At 35.6% G+C, this 13,224-nt stretch overlaps 2 protein-coding genes across 3 annotated transcripts in view; one reads left to right on the top strand and one right to left on the bottom strand.

Moving 5' to 3' along the window:
- Positions 1 to 9,238, top strand: part of Eip63F-1 (Ecdysone-induced protein 63F 1) — a 24,811-nt gene extending 15,573 nt beyond the window's left edge. For both annotated transcript variants that reach the window (XM_028181286.2, XM_028181287.2), the window contains exons 4-7: positions 354 to 497; positions 5,413 to 5,545; positions 6,232 to 6,380; positions 7,882 to 9,238. In XM_028181286.2, coding sequence (XP_028037087.1) covers positions 354 to 497; positions 5,413 to 5,545; positions 6,232 to 6,380; positions 7,882 to 7,904 — 449 coding nt within the window. In that variant the 3' untranslated portion in view covers positions 7,905 to 9,238. The remainder of the gene's footprint in view (positions 1 to 353; positions 498 to 5,412; positions 5,546 to 6,231; positions 6,381 to 7,881) is intronic.
- On the bottom strand, positions 8,064 to 13,224 carry LOC114248147 (NADH dehydrogenase [ubiquinone] 1 alpha subcomplex subunit 6). Its single transcript, XM_028181288.2, has 3 exons — positions 11,526 to 13,224; positions 10,066 to 10,181; positions 8,064 to 9,524 (listed from the first exon to the last, which is right to left on the bottom strand). Exons 1-3 carry the CDS (start codon positions 11,653 to 11,655, stop codon positions 9,396 to 9,398), a joined length of 375 nt encoding a protein of 124 aa, XP_028037089.2. The 5' UTR covers positions 11,656 to 13,224; the 3' UTR covers positions 8,064 to 9,395.

Below are 13,224 nucleotides of genomic sequence, written 5' to 3'. Positions count from 1 at the left end.
TACGTGCGTGCGATTTAAATGTTTTACAGAGTTGTTGACCGAAGGTTTTACTCAGATAAAATATGAATAATGTCCAAGTTAAATAAAAGTATTCGCGCCTTTTGGAATGATCCAGAAATGATTCCGAAAGTTTGTCACTTAAACATTTTTCTCGAATTTCATATCTCGGGTTGTTCGACAATATTTTAAAAATATAACAGATTTATTTAATGAAAATGATTTGCAGTTTTTGTTTTTTCAATCGGAAGCGACTTTTAGTTATGAACCAACCTTGAAGAGATAAGCATTAAGGTTTACATTGATTGCCATGAACTGATATACTCTGGTAATTAAAAAGCTATTTTTTGTATCAGATCTCCGTACAGCGTTTGGACTATTGGACCGGGACAGCGATGGTCACGTGACACCAGCGGAACTACAGTTCATGTTGCGTAACCTCGGCATTGAGGTCAGCGACGACCTCATCTCCGATCTCATTAAAGACGCTAGTAAAACTGGTGAGTATTTAATTACGGTTTCTTGGAACGAAGTTCTTGATCATGGTTTGTGGAAGTGCTTGATTCATAAAAATCGAAACGTAACAATAAAGCGTATTATTACGAAGTGCATCGAAGAAAAAAGGAGACATTACAGTGAAACAATACTGAAATGATGTGCTCAACGTTAAAAAAGTATCGAAGGTGAGGAATTTTGTTTTTGAAGAGGTCTCCTGGCTTTTCAAGAGTCGTCTGCTCTTCAGCGTTCGATGATAGCTTAAAATATGCCACCTTGCGATGACATGCTCTCTTGCTTTCCTGACTAGGAACGGACTCCCTTAGAGAGGTCCATAACCTCACGCTTTTTTTATCCAGCGAATAGACTATCAAATATATACACATTATACTATACAAAATATGCCGTACATTTCTTGATTTATATTTTCTTTGCCTTTCAACTCTTTCACATCAATTCATTTAAAATTTGTACTGTCTTGAATGATGATTGACTCGATTCACTGTCTTCAGAAGCATATTATGTTTCTTTTGTAAACTAAGTACATAATTTTATTCAGAAATATATCTGTTTTTAAGACCCATTTATGCAGGTGCATTCAGATCTTCTACGCCCCCAAATCCATGTTTTGCCCACCTTAATTTTGTTGTAAAGCGGTTCATATATAGTGTCAATCTTCCAAATTTTATTTCGAGAGCCAAATAGTTTCTATGTAAAATAACTAACAAATGAACAAACGAGAATAAATACCGTTTCGTTCTTATCGCTTGGTTACGGAACCCAAAAATACTTGTATACATATTTAGCCATCAATAACCAAATAGTTTAAAAAATACAATTATCGATAGACAAGACAAGATATTATTAATAAAATATCGGTCTCTTCTTTTTCTCCACCTTATCCCACTAGATGGGGTCGGCACAGCTAATTTTTCTCTTCCATTCTGTTCTATCAGCCGTCATCTCAACACTCACTCCTCTCTCTCTCTCTCATATCGTCATTCACACACTCCATCCATGTCTTCTTCGGTCGACCTCGTCCTCCTCTACCTTGCACTACCATTTCCATACATCTCCTAGTCACATGCATCTTCTCTCTACGCATCACATGTCCATACCACGCTAGCCTAATAAAAATATCGGTTTTTGTCTAAATAGTAAACATGAAGATTTTTTTGTGTACGTACACAAAACCCAATTTTTTACAGTGTACATATGAAAGTAGTGACTTTTTCAGCTGTATAGTAAGTACTATTTACTATTTATGAGTAAGTTAAGATATCGGTAAAACATTTAAGGCCCGTTACCTTATTTTAATCTGAAATCGCTTGACGAAAACTCATTAGGGGTCGTTTTTGGTGAACATCCTACCGTAAAGCAAGTGATTCTATAAACATGTAATGTCTTCATGTAACATTATGTTGTTGGGTCTTATAATAACACTAAAGTGAGATCCGCAACTGAATAGAATCTTCTTTGGAGCTGAGTCTAAATCTATAAATCATTTGCGTATTTCGTAAGATTACGGAAGCTGAACAATAGTTAGTGTTTCGCGGCTCACCTGGTCGGTGTCTCGTAAAGATTGCCGGAGCCCCCCGACAACACAGCATGAATAACGTGACTTGACGTTACTCATTTTGAATTATGAGATTGAATTCTACATTGTATTTATTTTCGTTATGTTTGGACTGTGAGATGTCTATCTAGACCAAATTTTGCAAATTCTCCGGATTGTATTATTTAGGAGAGTATGGAAAAAATAACAATTATTTAGTCTTCGATCTTTTACTAACTTACAAGAACTTAAATCAGCAAATCAAAGAAATTGATTGCGATTAACTCGATAGTTTCTATTGTTGTGTGGCGTGCGCCTGTAGGGAGGGCGACTTCCGGAAACATTCGACCTCACGCTTCACAAAGGTTACGTCTCATTTCCAGGCCAACACTTAAACTTCGTAGGGAGATGGCCCCCGAAGTTTGGCTGATACAATAATTGATAAAGTTACTGTTGAAGATTGTATGAAAGTTTCACACCGTCCTTTTTTTTCAATTGAAAATTCTATATTTATTCACCAGACTAGGTAATCTAAGCGGACAGAATGGAAAGCAGTCGACGGCGCCCAAAACACGTCATCTCGGATCCTCCCGATCCACTAACGGTGCTTCTAGGTACTTCAAGCACCGGTCACCGTTCTCGTCGAACCCGTCGCTTGCGACGAAGGGCTCGACGAGTAAATTAACTCTCAGACACAGCCCACTGAGTTTCTCGCCGGATCTTCTCAGTGGGTCGCGTTTCCGATCCGGTGGTAGATTCTGCGAAGCACGGCTCTTGCTAGGGTTCGTGTTAGCAACGTCATCAGGTTTGAGCCCCGTGAGCCCACCTACAAAAGTTAGGGTTACGCTGATATAGCCTCTCAAGGCTCTCAGCTTAGGTAGGAAAAAAAAAAAAAAAGGTAATCTAATATGATAAGCAGGTTAGCACTTATTGGTGAATAATTAATTGACTTCTAAGGTACTATAAAATGCCTTTGAAGAGTTTTTTGGCTATTTTAAAACAGCTGTTCGGAAGAGAACGCTTTTAGCGATAAGACCGCTTATTGCACAAATATATCTACTGTTGACTGATTTTTTTAATGTTAGTTGTGCTGTGTGCCATAAAGTATATTTTCTCTCTCTCTCTCTCTCATTACAAGTTGTTCATATTTTGTGTTCTCTCTTATTCTTGATTGTTCGGCGGCTAGATTCATTTTAAATAGGTACTCCCTATTGTCGAAATTGTCTCTGAAAGCCCTACCCAAATCTTCAGTTGCCGTCTACAAAGCCAGTTTTGTCGGATTGATTTCTCCTATAAACTCTTTGGTATGCCTTAATTTCACTAGTCTGGTTGAGGGGTTACCCCAATGTGGCGACTCACCTATATATATTAAAGCATATTCTCGGTCAGTATCAAAATAATCACTATTTTGACCTTCAGATTGAAATGCGTGGCTACTTCGCCATGGCTTCGGCTTAAGAACTTCTACCCTGTCCAAAATATGTTTGGTTTGTTTTTCGGTTACTGTATTTTTTGCATTACTTCATAAAAATTCGGCATGTATTTGCATGCACAGTTTTAAATGCTAAGTTTTGTTTATGTGTGCTTAGCCTAAAAAAATATCTTTTGTAAGAACGAACCGCATTAGAAATACCTATGCGGCTGCAGTAACAATTGAATCCAATAAAATCTAATAAGAGGCATGCATATATTATCTTCCTTGGAGCACTAATAAAGGACAATTTAGTCGGTGCCATCACCAAAAATGAAATTGTATAAAATCGCAAAAGTTGTTTAAAGAGCCTTATATGTACGTGATCCCACTCACCTAATCTGTTAATCCAATCAGATTGTGCTACGTCATTAGCTTGTATGTGGATATGGCTCGGCTCTAGTAGATTAAACTATACCTACTTCGTAATCATAATGAAAGATTTAAAAAAAAAATTGCTATGTAAGTGGACGGGCTTATGATCCACCAATGATAGACCACCACCAACCACGTAAATGACTGATGTATGAGTTCTTAGTCTCAGTTTTTACAGTAGAACGCCTTTCCCGCCCTTCAAATCGTAACGAATTAATGCTGCACGGTAGAGATAGGCAGGGTGGTGGTACCTACGCTTCCCGCTCACAAGATGCCCTACACGAAAATAATTACACAAAATACTAACATTGGTTTTAAGTAAACAGAAGTAGGGACCGCAGGGTGACCAGATGACGTAAAATGACGATGTAAAATGTAATGATTTTCCCCGGCACGACGTTAATTAAGATTTAACGACTCTGGCCCTTCTGTTGATTGTCGCATTATATTTTCTTACTCATTACTCGGGTAGAGCTTACATTTTGTGGTGAGCCAATATACGAACGTTTAATTACGTTTAGGTACTCACATTTATTACTTGGCGCGTATCAAATGGATCGCAAGAAAAGAAATCATCGTTATTCATAAATTAAATAAATATCTCATAATAAACAAGTTCATCATCGAATGGTTTTGTGAGTATTGTTATTATGAAGATGAAATTCTTAAGCTGGATTACGATCAGAAAACCTCTTTACTTCATCGAGAAAATTGTGCCTTTCAAGCATTTCCGTATTTTGTTATTTCACGTACCTAGGTATAATACAGTAGCTATTTGTTATTTTAAAATAAGTTATCTGGATATTGACTCTTCTACTATTTAATATATTGAATTGAATTATAATAGTTATACTCGTGTTATTTGATTACTTTTTAATCTATCGATATTTAATAGACACTATTTTAGGATGATAGGAGAAGAGTAAGTAATACGCGAATCTTTGAACCAGAAATGTAACTAGACCACGTCTCTGAATATGTGCGCCGAAATTGCCGTTGCGCTGTCTGTGACATTGTGTCTAAATATCTTCTTCTGCTTCTCAATCGTTTCACTGGTGACAAAGTGGTCGTGATCGTCATGTAGTGTTAGAGGAGGCAGCCTTGACGCATCTCACGATGTCCCGACGTCTCTTCATACTACTCTAGGCCATCCTACCGTACTCATTTAGGGGACCTCTCACTAGTTTTAATTTGGTCGGTCAACCGCATAGGCGACCTTCCGCCCGGACTTGTACAGTGTGCCCTTCTTTGTACGACGAGGCGTTCCATGGACCAGCCAGATCCTCGCGAAACGTGTCCCACCAATGAAATCCACCATCCGAGACTGTATTATAGAAAACAGATTCTGCTCAATGCCGAGTTTTTAAAGTATCTTGATGTTTTTATTAAACTCGGTCCGCGAAACCCCAAGCATTTTTCTCTAGCCCCACATCTCAAGAGCGTCTATTTTCTTCCTTACAACTTCACGCACAGTCCATTATTTAACACTAGGTTGACATGTTCTTTAAATATTTTTCAGGCAACGGCTTAATAGACGAGAATGACTTCATGCAGTGGGTGACAAAAATACAAGCCTTACAAGGTTTGGACGTGACTACAAGCGGTGGAGATTCAGAAGAGGAAATAACTAGGGATCTACTTGCAGCGTTTAAGTAAGCAATGGCAGACAAATGCATTTATTCAAATTTTGTTTTAATACGAAATAAATTAGTAACAACTCTTTATTCTGTTGCTATGAAATAGTGTTGACTACATAAATTTTATACGAATATTATGCATTTCGTGTTAAAAAGTGGATCTGACCCATAAGCAAAATGTTCACTTACAATCATCATGCTGTATTATTTTTGTTTGGTAAAGAACATTTTAACGAATTTTATTCTTAAGCATGTAGACGTATCTATCCTCTAATATTTAATAGCCATATCATGAATGTAAGATAAAGTACCTATATAAAGAGTGGCAACCCCGATAACTTAAGTATTTTCATTTATGCCGGAGTAAATTTTTTTTAAAAAAATTATAGTCACTCTTTGATAAAGATTAGAAGAAGAGAAGTTATTTTGAAAAGTAATGTAATCTGGTGACTCGGCGTGAAATAGATCAGAATCCTGTAGGTAAATGTCACAAATACAATACGTAGGTACTAATTTTCGAAAACGAGCACTTATTAGGACATATTTTTTTCTTATTTAAACACTACGGATCCTACTAGAAATAATAATAAAATTATATCTAACCAAAATTCACATTTACCCAATTGAATTATTTCACGTTTCATTGCTTTATTAGTTTCATTGTTAGAATTCATTCATAGTTAGAATTATTGATTTTGCAGAGTGTTCGACCGCGATGACAACGGTTATATAACACGTGACGAGCTTCAAGCAGCTCTGGAGATGATCGGAGAGCCGGTTACAGATGCCCAACTAAACCAGGTGTTAGCGTTAGGAGATATCGACCATGATGGTCGGATCGACTATGAAGGTTTGTTCTTCATTTACATACTCATTTCTTAAATTTCATAATTTATTGCTTTCAAGTTTTTTTTAATTTTTTTTATTGCGTTGATGGTTGGACGAGCTCACAGGCCACCTGGTGTTAAGTGGTTACTGGAGCCCATAGACATCTACAACGTAAATGCGCCACCCACCTTGAGATGTAAGTTCTAAGGTCTCAGTATAGTTACAACGGCCGCCCTACCCTTCAAACCGAAACGCATTACTGCTTCACGCCAGAAATAGGCAGGGCGGTGGTACCTACCCGTGCGGACTCACAAGAGGTCCTACCACCAGTAAGATTTAGCAAACAAATCAATGTGATATTTTCTAGGATCATACACAATAAAATTAACTCGATTCTAATGATGACATTTTTCGTACTAATTTCATACTATTTTGCTTTTCTTTAAATTGCACTTTGAATTTGAATACAATTGTTCGGTCGTATATAAGTTAGTATCTAAGCTTCCCATTTCAGTATTCCTTGTGCTCTTTTTTGGTCGAGGGGCTATTCAGGTTTTACCCCTGACGGGCGAAGTCGCGGGATTCAGCCTGAGTCTTTGTTAATATCTCCACAAACCAACAAATAAGAGCAATGTTGCACTGAATTTACCACCGGATCGGAATCGCGACCCACTGAGAATACGAGGGCGGCAAACTCCTCGTACGCTAAGATATGCCTTCTTCAAACGAGGTTTAAATGGCTTACTGGTGGTATGACGTCTTGTGAGTCCGCAAGGGTAGGTACCAGCGCCCTGCCTATTTTCTGCCGTGAAGCAGTAATGCGCTTCGGTTTGAAGGGCGGCGCAGTCGTTGTACTGTGAAAAGTGAGACCTCGCAACTCATGTCTCAAGGTGGGTGGCGGCATTTACATTGTAGGTGTCTATGGCATCTGGTAAACACCATCTGGTGGGCCTTGAACTCGTCCAACCACCACTTAAGCAATGAAAAATTTTTTTTTCATTGCTTAAGTAATGAAAAAATATTTTTAGCAGTAAACAACAACATTCTGAAACTGTCATTAGCATTGTCTATGGTCCGGTTGTTGTGTGTGCGGCAAAACCATTTGTCTTTGAAGCTAAAAAATACTTCAATGAAACAATGATTTGTTCTTATCACGAGACGAAAATATTTTTTATTAAAGCTCTTTGTTTCATATTTCGTATAACATGTTTCTGATTATTTATATCGACGCTTGAAAGGCAAACGTGACTAAGCGACAATGCGTGAACTTTACAGTAGACTAATTTAAAGTTGAAATTAATTTAAAATATACATGAGAAATACCTGAAAAAATTATATTTTAACGAATCTAGCTGTAGGATTGAAATGATTTTAATAGACTTAGATATTTTTTGCGCATCGAATATGGTTATTGCTTATCACTTATGTATAAAGCAGTTATTGTTGCTTAGTCACGTTTGCCTTTCAAGCGTCGATATGGTTATTTCAAACGATAATAACTCTGTACCTACTTTTTGTTTCAGAGTTTGTTAAAATGCTACTCTAACTAGCAATTTGCTGATGAAGACCTCATTAGTTTTAAAATTAGGATAAAGACAAGATAGTATATTTTTGAAAATAGAATCGAACGGAGCATCACGCAATGATTGTATTTGTAAAATACTTTTTATGGATATTAAATTAAATAAATAACAAAACCGGCCATATTTTATACACAGTTTATAGGTTATGATTTATTTTCAATAAAATACTGTTATAAAATTTACGAAATAATGTGAAAATGAATATATGTATTTTTAAACTAGATTCTCCTAATAAATATATTGATGTGAATGCAGAACTGATTGTGTTGACGAGAGTAAGGACGTTTAAATAAATGATGTACCTATTGTAAAATATCAAGACCTAAATACAATATTTACTGTTACTACCTAATAAATAACAAATTAATTGTTACGTTGTTAAATACACTATTTATTAATAATGTTATTGTTGATTATATACGATAAGCTACGAAATCAAATAATTTTGTATTTATAAAGATAAAATACTAAAATTACTATAATACTTAAACAACAAATCACAAATGCGTATGTTGTGTACAATTTTAGAATATAAAATATGAAAAGAAAAGGGTAAACACATAAATTTATAGATTATTTTTATATTCATTACCTAAACGTTATAAACCAAATTTAATTGTAAAAGACAAATCAATAATAAAGCAGCCCTACATAATTTACAAACTGCTTTTTCTTTTAATGCGTATAAACTACTTTGACATTTTTTGTTAACAATATTTTATTTTTTTCAAGCGGTTGCACTTATATCGAACGCCATCGAATGAGAGGTCGAAAGTTGGAGACTGTCTATTATGTAGCGACCCTGTTTTAATGTAGGTACCTAGCGTAATGTTTATACACATGTTGTCTAAATATAATTTTCGTGAAATTATGAACTATATTCATAAATACAAAACGCAACATTAAGAAATTGTACATTTTGAAAACAGAATAGCGTGCTTAGAAGAAATTCAGTTTTAGATTGCGAGTTAGTTTAAAATTTGTAAAGCTCATTTTATTGAAAGTCGAATTTTGCTTTAATAATTCAACTGTAGGCAAAGAAAAAAATAGTTGCGTAATTTTTATGGTTGTGAACGATAGCAATTTTAACAATTCCTTGACAAGCGAAAATGTTTTCAACATTATAGAGAAAAAAAAGTTACTCATATTTACCTAATCATCGTGAGTCTACATATATTTTGCAGTGAATTTTTAATATCAAATGGAAAGTTAATATTTTTCAGATTTTACTATCAATATGTCTTCGTGAAAATTTGTGATGTCGAATGATCGTAAAAAATAAATTACTGAATTAGAATTTTGTTTAATTTTCATTCATTCTGCCTTGCCAAGTGAAAAAATCACTTTTAGCGTAATTGTGAGTAAAAATGGTAAACGATTTAAATTGAATAAAAAATATGGATGGATCTTACTCAAAAAATACATCTATCGGGTAGTTTTTAAAAAATATTAAATTAATCGATCCCTTCTAGAAATTTTCCAATAAAGTCATAAGGCTTTGGTTCAAGTGTAGGATTCCAATGCGCCATCACGTGACCTTTTTGTTGCCACATATGTTTCATTTCTTTTAGTTCCATGTAACCCTGCCGAAAATAAATTGGATTTGTATATTTTTTTCAAAAATAAAATAAATTTAAACACAGAAAATATTGACGGAATTTATGTTAACAAAAAATGTGGGAGTATGAATATCTTACAAATAAAAATAAGTGGCGCAGTTTTCCAAAACTATGTGGAATTAGTGAATAAAAAATCGATAAGGGCTTTGGAAAACACTAATATCAGGAGGATCGAGATTTCGTTTTGTTTCGGCAATATTTTCGTAAAGAAAAAATCGTATATATTTTGAACTTCACTGAGGTACAGTACCTACTTAATGTAGGTAGCAGCTGGAGGCATCTTTGACTTGCATTGAATTAATTTGTTTTACTCAACCGCGGATATCCCTATTTTTCGTATAGGCAAAATATTTGAAATATTTACAGTTATGTACCTCTCTATACCTAATCACAATGCTGTTATAAGGTTATAATTAGCTAAAGTTAACTTAATGTATTAAATTATAAACTTTAATGTTTTGTTTACGGTTGGTTGGTTGGTTTGTATATGGTACACATGAATTACCTTAATCACCAACATGTCTATAACACGTATATCAGTTACACAAGCATTTCTATAGAAATATTCTCTGAGTTTCCATCGACAATCTTCCTCACTCTTCGGTATATCGAAATGTTTAACTATAAAAACAAACAAAAAAAGATGTTTTATCACAGAAAGCATATAAGACCCATCGACAATGGCCTTTAAACATAAAAACCCGAATACGCATTGCATAAAATGTCCTTTCATATTGTTCGAGCCATTACATTCTCAAAGTATAAATTAAGGCATATTATGCTTCACCTCTTCCTTACAGAATTTGCAAGTGACTGAAGTGACATAATTCGCCAAGCACGTTTTGCGTAGGCGCTCTCTAGTGCCAATGTGTCATTTGTTTGTATTACATTTAGATACGATTACTTAGAGGAGGACATTTAGAAATTATTTTGTGTGCCTTAGACCTGAGTTTTTCTTCCATTCAGAAATGAATTTGAATTAAGAGTTGATACTAAGTGGTCTTAGACCATCCTCATTGGAATTCTTATGAATGGTTTTGGTCCTTTCATTCCTTTTACAGAACCCTTTTTTACCAAATATATCGACCTCTTTGTTTCCATCGATTTATAGGTGGTAGAAGAAACTGACTAAAGAGAGTTTCTCTTTAAAAACCAAATTGACTAGCTCTATTGCGTCCTTCCAATTGATTTAAGAACAGGACACATTCCAGTGTCAACGCATTTTTTGCTATATTTTTTGCTGCGCATGTTTTGACGGCAGACGTCTTCTCCTGGACGACCGATGGCCTTCTAAGTTATATTATGACAAGTATTTTATATAAGTATTAAATTATTATTATTTATTTATACTTGAAGTATTTATGTAGTCAGTCCTTGTTCTTGGACCGGTCATAGAACCGTTAGCATATAATAATAACTAGATGATGACCATCTTGTTGTGTCTTTAAAGCGGTTACTTGGCCTTATTTAAGAAAAATAGTAGGTATTATTATTCGCCAATAGATGTCGGGAAGAGTTGATTATTGAAAACACGAATAAAACAACATTTTCTGAAAATAAATCGTAGCTAGATCGATTTATCGCCCCCGAAATCCCCTGTATAGTAAATTTTATGAAAATCGTTGGAGCCGTTTCCGAGATTCAGATTATATTAATATACAAGAATTGCTCGTTTAAAGGTATATAAGATAAGATAAGATAAGATGAACGAAAGAGTGATCTTTTGCGGCCATTCTATTCTAGTAGAAAGAGAAATTCTCTTGAATTCCTATGGGAATCGGTTGGATTTTATCACAGATCATACTCGAAATTCTATCAATCTTAGATAATCTCCAATCTTGTGCGTCTAAATTCAAGCACGCTATCGCTCCATAAACCACCTACTTGAATAATCGAACAAGTCAAGTTGTTGCGTACTTATAGTTAGGTATTATATATTTATTATTATTACAAAAATGAACTAGCCTATGTATGGAATGTAACGATAAATAGCTCTATAGAGTCCAAGAGCTCGACGTCGCGCTTCGCAGAAATCAGCCGACACTAAGGGTCTCACGTTTTTACATGCAGATCTCACGGTTTCTCGAGCTGCCATTCTGATTTATAGTTTAATATTTTAAATATTTTTTATGGATGCTTCAAATAGCTATGTTAGAAAGATCAATTTTTACTATTTTTACATGACATTGAAATTGAAATTAAAACATGAATTATCTATGACTTGGACAAACTTTTTTTAAATCAAGAACAAGAACAGCGTCTTTCTATTTTTTCCCGCTGGTAGCCTAAGGGACTATTCCAATTCCAACTACTCGTGGATGGGTGGGTGAGCTCATGGGTTCAACCTTATAGAATTTACTAAAACTAGCCCTAAGAAGAGCAGTGCTTTGTAGAATTTACTGAGAAAAGCCGGCGAGAAACTCAGTGGGCTGTGATTATGGGCTAGGTTGCTCGTCGAACTCGTTAATTACAGAGAGAGAGGTGGGTGACCGGGGTCTAAAAACCCTAAAAGCACCCAGAGTGGATCGGGGGCATCAAGACATGTTTAGGGCGGCGCCGCGGCGCGGCGGCGGCTTTGCGTTTCCTGTCGCCTGTATTGGATGTGTAATGAGTGGCAGCCATGATAGGAGAGTTATAGCATCGCGCCGCTTTGTCAAATAAACTTTTAATTCAGTAGCATGGTCTACTACTGCTTACCACCAAAATCTCTCTAATTTTTTAAAAGAAAGTGTTCTTTTTATTCTTAGTCTAAAAGGATCTCGTTATTTTATTTCAATTATTGCTATTGCTATTAATTAAACACGAAATTGTGACCTTGGAATTAAATTGGAATAATGTCATACATTAATATCGATGATAGTGAGTAATTGAACACTTGTTAGGAAGAAAAATAGTATTTCTTCTCTCAACCGTGACTTTTTTGGAAATCGGGTGTGGTAGACCAATTTTTACTTTCATAAAGGCTCGTTATTTGTACCTTATGATGAAATAAATTTGATATCATTTCATTAATTGACTATATGATAATTAATAATAATACAATTAGTGGTCGTGGCCTAAGGGATAAGCCGCCCGGTACATTCGTGTCGAACGATGAGACTATGCTGATGTTCGCCTCCTGCAAGTAGGAATTATTTTTTCTACTGAAATACTTCCCGAATAACTTCCACGGCGAAAGATTAACATTGATTAATAAAAATCAAAATTATTATTTGCGTAATTACTGGTAGGGCATCTTGTGAGCACGCACGGGTAGGTACCGCCACCTCCCCTATTTCTGATGTGAAGCAGTAATGCGTTTCGGTTTGAAGGGTGGGGCAGCCGTTGTAACTATACTTGAGACCCTTAGAACTTAGATCTCAAGGTGGGTGGCGCATTTACGTTGTGGATGTCTATGGGCTCCAGTAACCGCTTAACACCAGGTGGGCTGTGAGCTCGTCTAAGCAATAAAAAAAAAATAAAAAAAATTTCAAGGTGGGTTGCGGCATTTACGTGATTGGTGTCTATGAGCCTCGGTGACCACTTAACACCACGTCGACCGTGTGCAGCGGCGTTTGTATTGTGATAGTTGCTGAGTAAAGCATTTAAAAACTTCTGCATACAATTCCAGCCTATTTTGCAATGAATAATCGTCGTTGCATAGTAAAAATAAACCGTTACACGT

This window comes from Bombyx mandarina, chromosome 08, assembly GCF_030267445.1.
Source record: "Bombyx mandarina strain Sakado chromosome 08, ASM3026744v2".
In the NCBI taxonomy this organism is placed as follows: domain Eukaryota; kingdom Metazoa; phylum Arthropoda; class Insecta; order Lepidoptera; family Bombycidae; genus Bombyx; species Bombyx mandarina.
The sequence above is the reverse complement of the archived record's forward strand: the minus strand, read 5'-3'. Positions and strand labels throughout refer to the sequence as shown.

Coding starts and splice junctions, on each gene's coding strand:
- LOC114248147 (XM_028181288.2), bottom strand. CDS start 11,655: ATGGCAGCTCGAGAAACCGTGAGATCTGCATGTAAAAACGTGAGACCC. Junction 10,182..11,525: donor TCGTTACATTCCATACATAG/GCTAGTTCATTT, acceptor TTGTTTTTATAG/TTAAACATTTCGATATACCG. Junction 9,525..10,065: donor TAGACATGTTGGTGATTAAG/GTAATTCATGTG, acceptor TATTTTCGGCAG/GGTTACATGGAACTAAAAGA.